The 19,495-nt window shown below is 40.3% G+C and overlaps 1 protein-coding gene across 1 annotated transcript; it reads right to left on the bottom strand.

Annotated features, from left to right (window-relative positions):
• Nucleotides 1–134: 134 nt before the first annotated feature.
• ZMYND10 (zinc finger MYND-type containing 10) lies at nt 135–19,487 on the bottom strand. Its single transcript, XM_083488725.1, has 12 exons — nt 19,098–19,487; nt 17,684–17,792; nt 16,021–16,137; nt 14,802–14,855; nt 13,802–13,954; nt 11,767–11,855; nt 11,028–11,128; nt 9,682–9,854; nt 7,816–7,941; nt 5,268–5,389; nt 3,682–3,807; nt 135–1,819 (listed from the first exon to the last, which is right to left on the bottom strand). The coding sequence occupies exons 1-12, from the start codon at nt 19,334–19,336 to the stop codon at nt 1,708–1,710; spliced, it is 1,521 nt and encodes a 506-aa protein (XP_083344851.1). The 5' UTR covers nt 19,337–19,487; the 3' UTR covers nt 135–1,707.
• Between the last annotated feature and the right edge of the window lie 8 nt (nt 19,488–19,495).

The raw sequence follows: 19,495 nt of genomic DNA on the forward strand, positions 1-19,495 counted from the left end.
TCTGAATAACTAACTTTAAATATTGAAAATATCAAAGCCAAGACTTCCTTGATACGTTTAAACAAAACTTTCATTCACTACCTTGGGACTTCTTGCCTGAGGGTATCAATTACACATAGCATCACACTCCCAAATGTTCTCACATGGCAGACATTAGTTTAATTTTTAACAACAAAACAAGGATTAAATAACAGAATCAACTTTCTCAGTAAAGATGTCATGTGTTGTATTCTCAATTCTGAAACCGTGCAGCTCAGCAAAACTGAAATTGTTTAATTAACCACATCCTTTCCCTGTCTCCTCCCTTGGTTTAGCACTCAATGCTTCTGAAGCAACCAGATGGAACAGTTGGTAACACTGCCTGTTGGCCCTCTTCATTCTTTTCGTCCCATAGTACAAAAGACACATATGCTATTTTGAGACTTCAAAATATTTCTAAATGCTGGGATCTTGGTCCATATAGAGTGCAGCTATTAAAGTATTTGACATAAATTGGGATCAAACAACATGTTATATGTAAATGTGTATAACTTAGTCCTTACAAACACTACCCCATGAGGTGAAAGCTACAAGTGGGGGCAGGAATTTTGAACAGGGTATAATATAGAAAAGCACCCATTCTGATCTGTTGCTTCTCATTACCCCCTTCAGAAGCAGCTTCTATCCAAAAACAGCCCTTGGGCTACAGTTTGTATGCAATGTATATTTTGCTAAACAATTAAATTTAGTTGTTTCAAACAAGATGTAGAATGAACTGTCTCTGGACTGAGATTCAAGTATTCAGGATATAGCTATAATTTCAAAACTAAATTAAAATTACTGAGATCTAATAGGAACTTTGTAAATTGTAAGAATGCTCTCTCTCTCTCTCTCTCTGTGAATGTGTCTATACACTCCACAGTGCTGAAAAATGGGTTGAATTTGAACAAGATATTTCATGCTCTTTAGATCGTTTTACTTATCTCTGAAAAGCAGCACAGGGAAGTCTGATCAGGAGAGTATCCAACATTATAGAATGGCATATGAAAAACAATCCAAAAAAGATGAGTGCCTTTTGGGTTTAATGACGATCTTCCATAAAGGCTTAAAAAAATAGGCTCAGGTTTTCATTCTCAAAGCAGGTATATAGGAATCAGTGACTGAATTGGTTCATGGAGAGAAAACAATTTGAGTCAGCTCCATCATTTCTGCTGTTAACTGTAGCAGGGAATCTAGTTAATTTCAGTGCCATGGGACTGGGCAGGCTCCTCATCTAAGCCAGTATGCAAAACGATTCCACAGACTTAAAAATTCTAGATGACAAAGTAAAGAAGCAATTCTAGCACAACTTAAATTCAGCCCTTCCAAATTCCTAGGGAGTCACTCTAGCTCTCTGTCACTAGTACAGGAACAGTCCAATATGCATGCATCACCTTCACAATCCAGGAGACAAGCAGCAGTGGTATTTTAAGATTAAATTGGCATAGGGGACAGAAGCTAAACCAGGGTGTTTCTCTACTCAGTGGGTTCAGTCTTTTCTTGTGCAATCTCTCCTAGTGTACAAGAATTTTGTTCCTCTAGGCTAGGCTGTATTTTTCTGAAAGTTTGTTAAATCTAAGTGGCTTCCTGTGTATGTTGTTAATAGGAGGATATTTTCTAATCTCAAACTCTAAAATTTAGCCTATTTGTCAAAGCAGGAACTGGAGCAAACTCCTCTACCCATCGGAATTACTTGGAAGGAGTTGTCTGCACTTGTACATCTTCCTGCATTTTCTTCAAATTATCAGCCATCAAGTTGCAAGCTTTCTTGTGCTTCTGCCAGTGCTGTACCTGACACTCTCTGCAAAGGGGAGAGTGAAAAAAGAAAGGATTTTAGAAAAAAATAATAGGTAGCTCAGGATTCAGAATGGAATATGGATATATAAATTTGTTAACTGCAAGATTGAAGCCTCCCTGATACCTTTAGCAGCTTGCCATTCTACTTGAGGTACTGCCTCTTGATTTCTATGATCTCCTTTGTGGAATTTTAGTAAATTGAAATGTTCATTATTGTGTTTTGTTATTTTAGTTTTGTTTGTATGGGTATACTAGAATGAATTTAAGAAAAGTGGTGCTGTATATGTCTTAAATCAGCATTTTGCCTCGAGTAACTGTTTATATAATGCAGTGGTTAAAAATCTGTTTTTAAACTGTGATTTGAATGCAGAAGCGGAAACTGTAATTGGTGTTGTATAAACTATATACTGTAACACAAGTTCACTTTGGAGTGGGGCACCAATTTGTGATTTTTACCCACATATTTGAGAGTGGGACACTGATTTGTGCTTTCTTACCCACATATGGATAAACAGGAATTCTGTTATCCCCTATATATCCTTCTGTAGCCAGCACAATGTGTATTTTTGCTTTCCTATATTTTTAAGGAAGTATAGCATTGTGGCTAAAAATACAGGCTTTGATGTGTTTGTTAGTCCTGGATTCAAATCTCTCATCAGCTATAAACTCTCTGGGTAGCCTTAAACAAGCTACTATTGCTCAGCTTCTCATCTTCATATGCAATATGGAAATAATAATACTGCCCATAGCTTACAAGGTTGTTGGGAAAAATGACTTGGATAATATCATGAAAAGTGCTATGGGTTCTTAGAAAAAAGCACTATATAAATTTCAAGTTTTAATATTACTAATAATTCTTCCCCTATTCTGCTTTATGGACAAAACTGGCTGGGGAAAATCCAGTGCAGATTCATAAAGAATAATTTTCTTCATCTGAGCTGTGTTTTCCACTAACCCTTGTTTGGAAATTAAGTGTCAGAGCAATGAGAGGTAACCTTGAAATATGACATTGAGAAAAACATATCTTCTGACTCAGTTAGAAAGCAAAGGGCAGCCTCAGTCTGCACAACTCCTCTTTATAATGGGCATGAATGATACACATGAGAGTTGCTATGGTATATTGCAAGAGGTATGATCAGCCCTATAAGATGTGAGGAATGATTAGCTCATGTCATTTAGGATATGCCTAATCTAATGAGTGTCTTATTGTTAAAGCACTATTAGATGAGAGAGTGGATACAAAATGAGGAACGTCGTAGCATGGATCTGAAATATATTTCATATAATTTCATATATTTCTGTAAGGAAAACAGAACTGAAATGGAGGGATCTTCCTCTAATGGAAGTTTAAGAGTCTGCACTGTGGACTCAGTAGGAGTAGTAAACTATCTCAGAATAGCTTATACAGAGGGCATATCAAATGTCTGCTGAAGAAAGATTGTTTGAGATAGTCAATGTTCCTATTAATAAGATTAATCAAGGCTATAAGAAAAAAGTTTATTTAATTTTGGAACTATGATTTAAATATTGATTAATACTGTGTATTTTTTGCATAAGAAAATGCTTACAAAGGAAGATGCAAATAAGATGCAAAGACTCATACGGAACAGTATAATCACTAAGTTGCAGAGCTCAGGTTGCAGTAATGTTAGTAAATACTACTAGATTTCACAACAAATGAGCCAGAAAAGCAAGATTGTAGTCTAGGTAAAAGCCGGTAAGGTGTCCTATAGTATTCAAAACACAGGCTTTAAAATTAATGGCTTTTGCTCTGAGGAGTATCTCTGAAGCTTTTGCCTACATATGAGCTACCGAAAAAAAGGGCTCAGTATTGCACAGCAACTGTCTTATGTTAGGTGTACTTACCTTTTGCAATACCATTCATTCCGGCAACGAGAGCAGCGTTTTGCTGCCTCAGAGCCACACATCCCACACTTGGGTTTCTCTGGGATCAGGGCTTCCATCACATCCAGGTTGTATGTTTTTGCCCATCTGATTTAAGACAGAAAGCAGGCTTCAGAAATTCCTTCAAGCAACAGCAGATAATTCCAACAGTTACTTAGTCTTTGTCATCTGCTACAGGATAGAGCCTTTACATCTAAGACTGATATAACATTCCGCGGACTGTCAAGTGGTATTGTAAGGTAGCTGATAGCTAGTTGAATTTAGTGCAATATGAGAACAAAAATAAATAAATAAATGGATTCACAATCTTGATTTAAAACAGTGTCATAAACACTTCATACAACTGCAGGCTGGACACAATGACATCACCACATAATGGAAAAGCCTCTTCCCAAAGGCTTCCTTACACCTGGAGTACTGAACTAGAATTCAGACACTAGCAAGTTAGAGATAATTAGAAATACTTAAACACGTTCAGAAATGAAATGAAATAAATTTAGGAAAGTTTGGATGGATCATATTTGTGGACCCATTTCCTAATTCTAAGAAAGCTTTCTTGTGCTTTGGACACTGCTTACTGAAAAAAGGCAATATAAAAGATAACTATAACACAGTCCTAGAGCAACAGTACTTAGATGTGGTGCCTTGGTCCTGTAAGGCAAGTATGTGGCAAGGAGCCAAATCCCTTTGGCAAAAAAACAAATCTGACTCAGAAGTGTTTCACATGATCTGCTATGGCCTGTTAACATGCAAGAGGCTCTTATAGGTTTGAACTCCAGCTGTTTTTGCTTTGGTCTCCTTGGATGATGCACAGCTTAAATTCCTGCTTGGCAACTCCAAAGGCCTGAATACCCACCTGAGGTGGATGTAAGGTCTGAACAGGGACACGGGTGGCACTGTGGTCTAAACCACTGAGCCTCTTGGGCTTGCTGATCAGAAGGTCAGCAGTTCGAATCAGCACAGCGACGGGGTGAGCTTCCGTTGCTTTGTTCTAGCTTCTGCCAACTTAGCAGTTCGAAAACATACCAGTGCAAGTAGATAAAGAGGTACCGCTGTGGCAGGAAGGTAAGTGGCATTTCCGTGTGCTTTGGCTTCCGTCACGGTGTTCCATTACACCAGAAGCGGTTTAGTCATGCTGGCTGCATAACCTGGAAAGTTGTCTGTGGACAAACTGGCTCCTTTGGCCTGAAAGCGAGATGAGTGCCGCACCCCATAGTTGCCTTTGACTGGACTTAAGCGTCCAGGGGTCCTTTACCTTTAAGTTCTGAACAACTCCAAACCGAGCACTCAATCTAAAGGACGCCTTCTTCATGACATTATGTTACATGAATATAAGTTCACGTGTGAAGAGGCCAAAGACTTTCTAATTTTACTATAGGAAGTCAAATTTCATCCGGGGGTTCCTAAACCTAGTTGAATTGGGAAAGCTGAATGTTTGTTATTCAGCATGTGAGCTTTTAGATTCTGTGCATCCAGCTGGCTAAAACAAAGACTCGCCATAACATAAGCTTTGATATAGTATGAATCTGAGCATAGTAAAATTTTACCTGCAAGCCTGGCTTTTCAGTTCCTCCTCTGAAGGGCTAAACATGTTGTTTACCTGGTGCTTGGCAATTGCTTGCCATTTTCCAGAGTTCTTACTGACAATGTTTTCCCATATTACAGGAACCTGTTAGGACAGCGAAAGAAAGAAAGAAAGAAAGAAAGAAAGAAAGAAAGAAAGAAAGAAAGGTGAATCCATCTAAAGCAAGGGATTTGAGAGCAGTAATAATTCCTGAAGCTCAGTAGAGTGCAAGCACATTTGGAAGCGATAAGCATCTATTTATATAAAAGAAAAAAGCAGGATTTCTGTCTAGGTTTAACTGATTAAAGGGAAAGTCTAACAATAGAGTTGAATGGGGAGACTTCTGAAGGAATATTGAACAGTTTTATGTAACAGTGGACAAACGCGAAATAGAAGAAATTTCAGTATAATTCTTTTAAGAAATTGCAGCCTCTTCTAGACAGATTTGAATTAAGCTTAACAGCATGAGCAATTCCTGGCCTGCTTGTCCTCTACCTATTTTTTTTTAATAAAAAAACCTTTCTGTTTGATTATCTCCCAAATCCTTGCTTCCCCATGCTAGAATCCGCTTTACTGCTAGGGCACAACTAGCAATCAGTTTCCTGCATGTTGGTTACATGAACTAGAAATGAGGGAAGTCTTGCTTAGAAAAGAAGCATTGATGGAAAAAACAGACTTGTTCCATTTAGCTATTAAACTCTCTGTGTGTGTATCTGATGTTGTTATTATTTTGGAGGGGAGTGAACCCTGTCTGTCCCACTGACGATTACATATTTATAATATAATTTGTAGTGTTCTGGTCTTCAGAAAATACAATACCAGAACGCTCCAGGATTCAGTAGGAGGCCCCAAATACTATAAGTTGAAGGTGGATATTGAGGCATGAGCCTAGAATGTGGAACTACCGGTAGTAGTTTTCAAAAAATCTGCCACATGGCTAAAAGCTTACTTAAAATAGAACTTTCTGTAATCTGTCAGTTCCCTGAAAAGAAACACCCAGGCGTGGGCTTTCAAATATGAGAGAAAAATCTGGCAAAGGGCAAGTGTGATGAAGTTCAGCTCTACAGGAAAAGCTGATGTTTCAATAGAGTTGATGCCCCTACCGAGTAAAAATAGCAGTGCAGGGACTGAGAGTCAAAGACTGCTCTGTGGAGAGACAAGATGGAAAAAAGCCTCTTCATAATTGCTTGGCATAAAGACAGTGGGTGAGTTCATGGCTCATTGGGAAGTTTGCCTTGCCAGGGTGTGTACAGCATAGCTGTAGTCCCGTCCACCCCCGCCACCACCAAAAGTCTCTCAGAATGCCAATTCTCAGTTACTGGTACCAATGTAAACTAAGAGAAGGGCAGGGCTGTAGCTCATTGGTAGAGCATTTGCTTTGCATGCAGAAGGTCACAGGTTCAACTCCCAGCATCTCCGGCTTTTCTGCCTGAAACCCTGAAGAGCTGCTGCCTATCAGTGCAGACAGCACTGAGCTAAATGGGCCAATGGTGTGACTAAGATAGCTTCCTATGTCCCTAAGAATCAATAGACTAGAGCTGCTCAAGAATTAAGAATTCACACACAAACACACTGGATTCAGCTTTTCTGGGACCCATTGCACACCTTTATATTATTGAGGAGTAACTTCACATGCTTTCATGCTCTCTTTTTCTGTGGCTTTCTCCTAGATTAATTTCCTACATGTTTGCCTATTTAGAATAATGTTACCTATCCATATCCTTGCTTAAGGAATTTCTATGCTCAAAGGCTGTAATTCTGATGATGGTAAACAATCCTGTTCCTAAATTCATAGCTGCTTTTGATATTTTATTGCTCTTAAGTTATCCTTAGAATAAGCTATAATGCCAAATCATCTAATTCCAAAGTTCTCTAAATATGACTTTTTATTTTGCTGCTGTGTGTATAGATGGGTTCTCCTTTGTGCAGCAAACCTTGTCTGAACTGTATGCAGCTAACATAAAACAAAGTTAAGTAGTATAGTTTTTCTTGCATTTCTCTTTTCAGCATAGGAGTTCCACATGACCATGCCTGGGGCTGAACTTTATTATACTGGATTGGTATATTTCACCTAATCAACCTGCAACATACTTTGGGATTGGAAAACGCTACAGTCAAACTTGTTGGAAACCATCAAAACGAAAATATGAAAATACAAACAGTATAGAAGTATGCTGCTAAAGCAAACACAGAAACCTTATATGTTGTGTATTTATCTCCATCCATCAACAAATAACAGTTTTTCTTATTATTCAAAAAGGAAACTCTGAATAATTCCTTTAATAAATCTATCTCTGAGAGAATTATGAAGAGAGCAACAGAGCACATATTGAACAATGTTTTCCACACCTTCCTTGCCACAGATACACAATGATTTACAAGTATTGTGGCATATTTTCCGCTCAAATATGCTGTGGGCATAAATCTGAAATATCAAAGCTGCAAATGCCTTCAAAAATCCAATGATAATGAAGGAAAATTGAAGTGCAAGAATAAAAAAGTTGGCTAGAAGGAGATGGTTTTGGATATACCTGCTCTAATATGAGGTCCTTCTTGGGTGGAACAGGGTCTGTCACAGCAAGATGGCTCAGGAATCTTTGCAGCTCGAGCAGATTGGGGAATTGGTCAATGAGGACATCGGTCAGGAAGGCACGGAGCTAAACAGAGATGATCACAAGATTTAAAAAGTTAAGAATAAGCCATATGCTGAGTAAAAGGTTCTGCATGAACAACTGACACCTCTATACTTTCTCTCTCAGATCTGTCTCAGATCTCAGAGCTGGTTAAGTAAAACAATGCATTTCAAATTACCCAATCTCTACTGCTCAACAAAAAACTGGAAGCAACAATACAAGGAGGCAGAAATTTGCTACACTTGGAACAGCAAGGAAGCCATCGGTTGCAACTATTATAATTACTGCAGAGAAAGATATAAACAAGTAGCCCTCCAGCTCCCATATTAAGCAGGTGTGAGTGAGCCACCAGAAGGCCCTTGGAGCTAGATCTCAGTGTCTAGGCTAAAGGATGGGGGCAGAGACACTCCTTCAGGTATACAGGACTGAGGCCGTTTAGGACTTTAAAAGTCCATACCAATATAATTTCTATACAGAATGCAGTACCAGTGTCCTAAGCAAATTTATCTTCTTACTTTTCAATGGCTTTGATTTTTTGAAAACCACTCTGCCTAAAAAGGCCCTTCCAGTAGCACCTTAAAGACCAACTAAGTTAGTTCTTGGTATGAGCTTTCGTGTGCATGCACACTTCTTCAGATACACATGCACACGAAAGCTCATACCAAGAACTAACTTAGTTGGTCTTTAAGGTGCTACTGGAAGGAATTTTTTTATTTTGACTATGGCAGACCAACACGGCTACCTATCTGTAACTAAAAAGGCCCTGAGAGTGACTTACAGATCACTAAAAAGAAGGAAAATATGTGGGAGGATGAAATAAACTAAGTTACAAGTTTTTCTAATGATCAGCCCGGGTGGAAATGTTCAAGGAAAGAAGGCATCAAAAGTTGCTGGTCTCTCAGCTGCATGGATGGAGTGGCCCTGCATCCTCTGTTGCAGCAGATGGAATGTGATGGAATATTATTATTATTATTAATAAAATTTGTATATCACCCTTCATCCAAAGTTCACAGGGCAGTTCACAAAAGAACCAAAATGATAACACAAAATACATAATAAAACAAAAACAAAGCAATATCCCCACGCCCAACACATGTAAAAGGCCAGAGAATGTGCCTTATTGGCACAAAGCTCATTTATATGAGTAATGTCTTGCAGCCGAAATGCACTTGTTGTTGACTGCTTTCTGGAAAATATGGAAATGGCCGAATAACTAATTTAATTTAAGGCAAATCTATGCATACTTACTCCCAAGTCCCATGGGATCAAATAGAATTTAATTCCAAGTACACATATACAGAATCCCTCTGTAGTGTTGTAACAAATGTTTATGTTGTAGCAAAATTTGCAGTGTTGTAACAAAATTTGTGTGTCACCAAATTCTCAATATTTTTAGATAATAAAGGAATTTAAATTTATCAAACAAAAGCTACCACATACTGTTAGAAGAAAAGGGCATTTTCAATGTTTCCTTTAGAACAAAACATCCCACTCCCAAAATAAATAAGTGTCCCACAGATAAAATTTGTCATCTGTTGACTAATTAATTTAAAATTAACTAATATTAATTTGCCAGTTAGCTCAATTAAGGCTTGCAGGCCCTACTTTACTCCCAGTTGTGATGGATTAGCTGATGAAAAATCAGTAATTTTTAATCCTGGTTCCTGCAACATTGTTTAAAGCTAGAATAGTATATCTGAATATGCCAGACTAAACATTATGAGAATCATGCACTTGTAGTCTGTGTCCTCTGTAGTCCTCTACCTTCAGGAGCTGGCCTTTGTTAAAATCATTGAAGTTGTACTTGCGCTGACATTCTGGGCTAAGGAGCAGGTTATAGAGAGCAATCCAGACTTGCCCATCCAACTTAGTCATCTTTACATGGTCTTCATAGGGCACCTCATACCATGCACCATTCTCATACTTTTTCAGCTTCCCTGGGAAAAATGATAAATAGTGATAATAAAGAAAAGGACATTTTTTTAAATCATAAGTAACATTTAAATATGATAAATATAAATCTAGTAGGCAAAAATCTCCAGGCCAAGATGGATGAAAAGCTGCTTATGCAAATGTATAATTTGCACACTTTCTTATGTCCAGTTTGTTTCTTTATCCCTAGATTTAGTCCTTCAAGGGCATAACGAGCAGGCTGTTTTTCTGGTCCTGCAACCCTATTAGGATAGCAAGAAGCCTCTCTATTAGGGTTCTCTTTTGCAGAACTGAAGCTACAGAATTATGTTTCCTTAACTATTGTTTGCATCTGTCTGTCTCAGGAGACAATGGAAGAGTCAGCCTTCAAGAGTAAAGTTAAACTGTTGGAGAGTTACAAGAGCCTGCCATGGCTGCAGAGACCGATGCAGGAGAGACATATTTTGTTGCAGCTGGGGCAGATGAAGGCATCCGGTTTTGCTGCCACAGGTACACCATGGCATTTCTTCTAAATCAGTGCCCTAGTGGTATTCTTATACATCTCTTGTACATACATGCTTTCTTCTATCATGACTGTGGTCTACTGCCTGGTTAGCTGTATATTCAGATGACAGTCTACTTCTTGGCATGACAGACTGAGGTGCCTGCTCATAAATACACAAGGGTGAGTAGGCACCTGTGAACAGTCATGTTTGTCCTTCACAGTTCTGCTTATCTTTAGAGGTAGAAAAAGCAGTACAGGAACCGAAAGGGACAACAAGAGATAGCTAGGCTCAAATAAAAAGGAAACAAACAAACTAAAACAGAGGGGCTATGGTAAGGATAGTTTTGAATTTCCACAACTGGTTACAGAGCATGGGTTGAGGTGCAGCCTGTACCATATATTAATTACAAAAAATGATGAATCATGCAAAAATTAGTTGAAGACATAGCCATCAGAAGTAATGGATGATAAGCTACAAATACATTTACGGGGCAGAATAGTTATAAAAGGGGAACCCTGAGTTTTATGGAGAAGAGTGTTAGTCTATCCTGATGTTCTAGTCTCAGTTTACAAACAACAGAGAACCCAACCAAGAGGAACCCTTAATACCCAAGGCTATAGGAGATATTATCAAAAGGAACAAGGTCATGTGATTATTTTTTGAAAGGAACAATCCCTAACCCATAACACACACCTTCATCACGGCAGCTCCATGGAGAATGCTCTACCAACTCTACTAAGAGACATGGAAAGTTGTGGGTATTCAGAATTCTTGTCGCAGCACTCACTGGCAAACTGACAAAACATAAGGATATATTGAAGATGCCAGTTTTATGCAATCGAGAAGCTAAGTGTTTTCGTCAAGGTTCACAAAACTAAAATTAATATGAAAAATTTAAGTGACAAAAATTAAGACCTCAGTTGGTAACCATGCTAGGATGCTTACAATGAATCATCAGCAGTGAAGAATACACACCAGCAAGCAGTGCTAAAATCCTATCACCATACTTACAGCAAAACTAATATACTCCAACACTTCAGTGAGTAATACTTCAAGTGATTAACAGCACTACACAATGAGCATATATAAATGTTTACTCCTATTCAGGTAAGGATGTCATCAAGACTTCACTGGTTGTATTCAAAGCAATTTAAGTCAATATTCAACTTAAATCAAAATTCAGCTTCTCATTATATTACAAGTTATGACTAACCCATAGGTACCAACTCCCTGGGGCCCTGGGTGCCCAAGCACCCACAAAATTTGGTGCCAGGGCCATGCACACTGCATGGCACCCACAGCCCTGGGCACCCATGGGGCTAAGGTGGCACTCCTGAACTAACCCATAAATGAACCTTCCATGGGAATATAGAAAATCTTTACCCCTTCTCCCAGGCGTTTACCTCAGTTCTTCCATGAAAACTGAACATACCTCTCTAGTAGACCGGTAATGAAACGGAACACAGAAAGCGCTTTCAGTGAGATCTCAAACTCCATCTCCTCAGCTTGTTTCTTTAGTTCCTGGAAGCAGCAAAATTCACACAAAGAGCTATATCTAAGGCTCAAACACTATAGTGATGCTGCCAGGTGCTGGTGGGGAAATCTGAACCTTTTGAAGTTCTCTCCATATTCAGCAAATGACACTTAGTCATGGCACCATCTCAAGCAGTACCTGGGCCAGAGGTGAAGTTGCAGAGGTGCTGGACCCAGGCCCCAGCAGTGAACTTTAATTCCCTGCATCATAATTCCTAGAGATAACATTCCCTGGCCCCAGTCTTTCTGAAACACTGCTCCATAGTAGCTGCTCCCTCATTCAGGCAATACACCAGACAGGAATCAAGAGAGAAATGTTGGAGTGTTAAGTTTGAGGCTAGAAAACTACATCTTTAAAGCTTTCTACCCCTTGAGGTGGAGCCTAGGATGGGTAGCTAAACACAAGGGGAGGGGGTTAAGGGTTGGGAACCAGGAGCCTGTGGGAACAAGCTGCCTGCACTCTGTCCAGGGTACTAAAGAACCTGTATCTACCGGTAATTGCACCTCTTCTCTGGTCTGGCTTCTTGATACTGCATTGGAAATGTGGCTATTACCTATGCTACATAATCTCAAGCTGGTTCTGCTTCCTTACAACTCTTCAGTGAATACAGCCTTACCAGGACTGGAGAAAATAAAAAAAAATCCTTCCAGTAGCACCTTAAAGACCAACTAAGTTAGTTCTTGGTATGAGCTTTCGTGTGCATGCACACTTCTTCAGATACACTGAAACAGAAGTTGCCAGATCCTTCTATATAGTGAGAAGGTGGGGAGGGGTATTACTCCCCACCTTCTCACTATATAGAAGGATCTGGCAACTTCTGTTTCAGTGTATCTGAAGAAGTGTGCATGCACACGAAAGCTCATACCAAGAACTAACTTAGTTGGTCTTTAAGGTGATACTGGAAGGAATTTTTTTATTTTGACTATGGCAGACCAACACGGCTACCTATCTGTAACAGGACTGGACAGTTTATGAAGTAGTTGTGTCCAAAATCAGAAGGCGAAGGGTTTGCAGGGAGATGACAGCTACAAGGTAAGCTGGTGGAAGGATTGCATATTCCTTTACTTAGTGTCTGAGACACTATTAACTCACAGCAAGTAAAACTCTTGAGTGTTCTGCATTATCTTCCCAAGCTTAATACAATGCTAGACAGGGAGACACAACTGGTCAGACTCTACCATGTCACAAAACAATGATGATGGAAGCATGGAGATAGAGGAAGCTAGCTGAAACTCAACAAGAACAAACTGCATTCCTTCAATGAATAAAGCTTGTTAGACAAGTAGTAAATAAAACTCATTTTCACTTAGAACGTTACCACATGCCTAGTAAAGGGGGAACTCATTATTTAGAATAGCTTTATTACTCAGAACAGTGATTTATGGCCTTTTGGTTCTGAAAAAGTAGTGGGAATAACTGCAGAGAGCAGCTATGGTTATGGAAACTAACAGAGAATGTTTCAGAGCTTTGCAGACATTATTTTTTTCCTGGTCCTACCATGATGCAAACTGAGACCGGCCATTTCAGAAAGGACATTTGTGAGATCAAAGGGTAGCAAATGATCTGTTTTTTAATTAAATATTTTATGGTGTGGAGGCACCACATGAATTTTCCATCTTGGGAATTAAAGGGTGGAATTCCACATTGCCTTATGATGAACATTCAGTTTGTGCAAGCATTTCAGCTTGACACATGGAATGACCCCCCCTCCCCCATGAGCTGTTCTAGTGGTTCTCTGACACCATCCCCCCCCCCCCCCCGGCAAGAGGTATGCAAGGGAGAGGGCTGAAAGCCCCATTGCACAAGCAGAATTCTTTTCACAGGGTTTCCGCTGATGGAGCTGGTTAGGAGAATCGCACCAAAATCCCATCAAAAAGTTTTTCTTTTACCCAAAGAGGCCATCTAGAAGTGGGAGGTTGCAACTTTTACCAACCTGCATTGATGAAGGATTGGCAAGATCCTCTGACTGAAGCTTTTGTTCAACTGGGATTTTCCCACTGGCACTTCGAGCTGCTAATAGGGTCAGCTTCCTATGGCTGTAATCTATCAAGTCCAGAATGGTATCCTCTGCTGATTCACAGATTTCCTGCACAATAATAGAAATGCTAAATTCTGCAGAAAGAATGGAAACAATATTCCAAAATGAAGGCAACTCATCACTTAAAAAGTGGCTTTGGTTGCACTCTAGTGTATAAGTTCTCTACAGTGTGTCTCTGAAAAAACATAGCTGTCAATGAGTTAGGCCTAATTTCCAGTACCTGGATTAAATGAGTTTCTTCCTTATCCAAGATACCTTCTTGCCTGACCATGCATGTCTAATAGCTAGGATAAGAAGCCATTTGGTTTATTCTGTTGGGAGCTAAAATGTTGTTTAGTGAAAAGCAAGAGAATACTGAATTACACTGTTGCAACCAGTTTAGCAAAAGAAATGTACTAGAAGAGAGTCAAAGGGATATTCCACAATAGGTCAGGTAAGAAAAGATAGGATACTTGACTAGGGATGAAGTAAAAAGTCTGGGGCAAATATTTGGTTTCTGAGGGGCACTTGCCTGCACTTCAGATTGGTAGGGGTAAAGGTTGTAATGTCTGGTCCCAGATGGGCCAGTGGAAATTTACTTCTGCCAATCTGGGGAGCAGCAGACCTGCAACGTGAAGTCACATAAAATCTTACACAGATTGGCAAATCAATGACATTGTTACTTGTAGCTCATGCAGAAGCCCTAGGTGACCCTACTCCACTCTAAAATAATCTGTAGTAGAGGAATAAGAAAGAATAAAAAAGCCCAGATCAACAATTATCCCCTGGACCATATTACCACACTGAGAAATCTCCACTTAGTGAATTATCATGATTCATCCGCAGTGACCTAAATTATCATGATGATATTTTTGTCCATAATCTTTGCTCGTAACAGTCTAAATTTGCTGCCTACCTTGTGAAAAAACACTGTCTCCAACAGGTTAATAATTGAAGCTTCATGACGTAGCTGAGGTGGAAGAATAAAGCATAAATTATCAAAATGCCATTTACTGGAGACATTAGTAATGTCAAAAAACAAGAGAATATGTTGTAAGAAATAGAATTCCACTTTTGTGTCATCTTAGTGATGTGAGAACGTAGTCTGTGGGACAATTGCCACATATCAGATTAAGATTTAAAAGATTTAATGTGTGTGTGTGTGTGTGGTGGTGGTGGGGAAACCATCTTTAGAAATTGCAGTTGATTACACTGAACCTTGGCTTGTAGGATTGTTATGATCAGAACAGGGTATTACATACTGAAATAAAAACTGATTTTCTGTATTCAGGATAATAGGTACTAAAGTGAGGTGATACCATCTTGAAAGGGACAATTTATTTTGATGTTTTGGAAGCTCTAGCTTTAACGAAATAATTAGCTTTCTGAGAAATTTAGCTTAAAATTTATTGTACATTAATAGTACATATAATAATAATAATAATAATAATAATAATAATAATAATAATAATTTATTATTTGTACCCCGCCCATCTGGCTGGGTTTCCCCAGCCACTCTGGGCGGCTTCCACAGAAACAAAAAAACACTAAAATATCATACATTAAAAGCTTCCCTGAATAGGGCTGCCTTAAGATGTTTTCTGAATGTCAGGTAGTTGTCCATCACCTTGACATCCGATGGGAGGGCATTCCACAGGGGATCTCCTAATAGTGATAATTCTGGGATGTGTCAGACTAATTTAGCTAGCTGAAGCATCATTGTGTGATACTTTCTTACAGATACAGTGGTGCCTCACAAGACGAAAAGAATCCGTTCTGTGATTCTCTTCGTCTAGCGGTTTTTTCGTCTTGCGAAGCAAGCCCATTGACGGATTAGCGCTATTAGCGGCTTTTAGCGGCTTATCTGCTGATCGGATCAGCTGATAAGCGGCTTAGCAGCTTAGAAAAAGGGGGGGAAAGGGAAAAAAACCAGCAGGAACTCGCAAGACATTGTCGTCTTGCGAAGCAAGCCCATAGGAAATTCATTTTGCGAAGCACCTCCAAAACGGAAAACTCTTTCGTCTAGCGAGTTTTCCGTCTTGTGAGGCATTCGTCTTGCGGGGCACCACTGTATTGTGCAGTATAAGTAGCATAGTATTATGAAATATTCTACCTATAACCCTTTTAAAACTTACCACTAAGTATATGGGAAATGTGCTTTTTGGTCTGAAATCCTCCAGTCTGCAAAGTATAGGGAATACCTTATGCTTCCAGATTTCCACAGTGATTAATTCCTCAATCAGAACTGGGATCTAAACAGGAAAAAACAAATAATCAGGAATGAGTGAGATGTTTCCAGCTTAAATATGAGGTCTGTAAGGCCTGAATCAAACAAGAAAATTTCAGGGCTTGTGATATGTCTCTCTGATGTTCAAACAGCTTACTGCAGGCAGAATAAATTCTCTCACTTTACACACTGCTGTTCACAGGGCAGACAAAAAACCATTAGCTGTGACTATGAAAGAAGGTGCACACAGTCTTTCTTATGGAACACTGAAAGCCAGTGTGGTGTAGCAGTTAGAACTGCCCTGACATATATAAATCTAATAAATAATAATAATTAGTGTCGGACCAGGACCTGGCAGACCACAGTTCAAATCCCCACTCAGCCATGAAGCTCACTGGGTGATCTTGGGCCAGTCATTCACTCTCAGCCTAACCAACCTCACAGGGTTGTTGAAAACATATTTACCTGGCACTAAGTCCCATCTCAAGGGACATGGGTGGCGCTGTGGTCTAAACCACAGAGCCTAGGGCTTGCTGAAGGTTGGTGGTTCAAATCCCTGTGATGGGGTGAGCTCCTGTTGCTCTGTCCCTGCTCCTGCCAACCTAGCAGTTTGAAAGCATGTCCAAGTGCAAGTAGATAAATAGGTACCGCTCCGACGAGAAGGTAAAAGGCATTTCTGTGCCCTGCTCTGGTTCACCAGAAGTGGCTTAGTCATGCTGGCCACATGACCCGGAAGCTGTATGCCGGAGTTGTCCGCAACTGGACCTAATGGTCAGGGGTCCCTTTACCTTTAAGTCCCATCTCAGACTCAACAATTGGTTGTCTGCTCAGTTGTCAATGACTCATGACAGGACCTTGTCATTATTGGTTTCCCCATTTGTGGAATATCCCCCTTAGTGATATGTCTCTCTCTATTGTTATTAACTTTCAGGAATAATTTGAAAACATTCCTATTTACCCAGGCATTTGCCTGCTGAAGAATATGATTCCAGGCAACCATAAGATCACCGAATGAACTAATGCTTTTAACTGTAATAGCTCTTAGAGCATTTTAAACCTGTAACTGCTCTTAGATAGTTTAACTGTAATTGGTTTTTTAAAAAGAATTTTTAGTTGTTTAGAATGTTTTTCATTTAAAATTGTTGATGTGTTTGCCTCCCTGGGCTCCTTTGGGAGGAAGGGCAGGATATAAATTCAATAATTAATTTGTTAAAAATCTCACTTAGGATTGTGGCCTTAGAGTGCATAGTCAAAATCATTAAATGCAGCTTGAGTTAGCTCCTAATACCATAACCACCATCACGTAGTCACAAAGAGTGCTGAAGAAGTAATTTTTTCTACCCTGTCAAGTAAGTTTGGAGAGAAAATATAATAATCATCATTTATGGTTGTGACCACGGTCGGGCTAGTAGTTACGTAATTTATGTGGGATATGTGTATAAACTTGAGTAGCCCTTTGAGCAACCTTACCTAAGTACTAAATAAAACAAAGTTCAACTTTGTTCATGGGAACATAGATTTTGTCAGATACCAATGCTTCTCTTATTGGTCCACAGTTGAATGCATCATACCTTGCCATTGTTCACCAGAAGCTCAGTAAGGAGTTGCTCATGCCCAGCAGAAGCACTCAGTATTGCCTGCATGTTAAGCTTCTCAATGTGCTCATGTTGCCTTATCCACCTAGGAGAGTAGGGTGAGAGTAGTTAGCACCAGTCCCCCATTTCTTCTCTGCAACCACCGCTAACAACAATTTCTTCTGGCTATCAGCCACTCTTTTCATATTTTATTGCACTGGATTATACTTCACAAGTGTATCTGATCTGATGACATCCCTAATTTGAAAATGCTGTTAGCATCCAGTGTCCTCGAAAAGAATTAACTGCCTCTTATCCTTTCACTCCATTGCATCAGTCTTCATCTGATGGGATAGCATGTGCCTCCCCTCTTCTCCCCATCCCAACTTCAGGGCACTTCAGGGTGCAGTGGCGGTTCTACATAGGCAGTGTGGCAGGGGGGTTACGGTGTTGGGAGAAGAGGGTTCAAATCCCCACGCAGCCTTGAAGCTCACTGAGCAACCTCAGCTTCTCTGTCGGCCTAACCTACCTTGCAGGCTTGTTGTGCGGGGTTAAGTGAGGTGGGGGATAACCATGTAGGCCACCTTGAGCTCCTTGGAGAGAAAAGGTGAAATACAAATGCAATAATAAAGAGATAAATAATCTCTTGCTGCCCACGTGGCTCCTGTGCCCATGACTGGATTTCGGTTTGATGAGGCCCTAAGCTACTGAAGGTAATGGTGCCCTTTATATGTCCAGCTGTCCTTTTGTCAACAACAAATTGTCACTGTTTTTTGTGTTGAATATATGCTATATGGTAATTTATGGACCTAATAGGTATCTGAAGCCATTTGCACATATTGCCATGCAATCAGTCCATGCAGAATGTGGGTACCCTAAATATAGAAATGAGCAAACAAGTGATATTTTAGGGAGCATGCTAGCAGGCAGGGCCCATGATTTATATTACAGAAGCCTACACAACACAAAACACTGTTGCTGTATGTAGGTTTTGTTTTATTTGTTTGTTATCTCATATTTTGGAGATGTACATCCAGTGGTTTTTTCCTTTAATTTTTTTGGGGGGCCCAAGAGAGTGGAGCACTAAGCCATAGCTTGTTTAGCATATACAGTACGTAAATCCGGCACTGCCTGTGCCTTTATTTCCCCACCTGTAGCAGGATAACAGGATATAAGGGATCCACAGCTTTTTAAAAACAGCTGGGACAGGCACAAATCCCACAGGTGAAGCGAAGTGCGGTGGCTTTGCCTGTAAGATTCCTGCCTGCCATCCAACTGCTACAGACACTCGTCCCCGCAAAGGGGCTCAGCCTCCCTGCTTCGGCCTGCTCGACTCTGAGGCTCCTTCCCACAGCGAGGCGCTATTTCCCACGGACACCCCCTTCCCTCCGGCTCGGCCTCCTCCTCGTACCCGTAGTTTCCGATATCCCGCAGCTGGAAATTCCTTAGCGACTCCACCAACGCTTCGGTTTCGCCGGGCAGCAGGACGGTGGGAAGCGCCTCCTCCATCGTGGCTTCGAGGGAGACGCCAGGCCCCACGCCGTCGCCATGGAAACGAGCGCGGGCTGCCGCTGAAGCAATAGCACCAGCGACCTCTAGTGGAGGGACTTGGCACTGCGGCCCACCGACATATTCCTGCTGCGGATCCATAATGGGCCTCCGCAGTCACTTTCGGACACATCGTTAAGACCACCGCGTTCACGGAAGACCATCTTAGTCGGCCACGAGTGATTGCTAAAGGAGAAAGACAGACCTGGCATCTAACCCTCGTGCCGTGGGAATGCAGTGCCGCAGAAGACAGAATCGGGA

This window comes from Podarcis liolepis (assembly GCF_965112155.1).
Source record: "Podarcis liolepis genome assembly, chromosome: 2".
Taxonomy (NCBI): Eukaryota; Metazoa; Chordata; class Lepidosauria; order Squamata; family Lacertidae; genus Podarcis; species Podarcis liolepis.

Bases quoted from the DNA above. Each gene is read 5' to 3' on its own strand.
- ZMYND10 (XM_083488725.1), bottom strand. From the start codon at position 19,336: ATGGATCCGCAGCAGGAATATGTCGGTGGGCCGCAGTGCCAAGTCCCT. The intron at 16,138-17,683 runs GTATGATGCATT...TTTCCTGTTTAG, and splicing joins TTCTGGTGAACAATGGCAAG to ATCCCAGTTCTGATTGAGGA. The intron at 11,129-11,766 runs GTATGTTCAGTT...ATGTTTTGTCAG, and splicing joins ATTACCGGTCTACTAGAGAG to TTTGCCAGTGAGTGCTGCGA.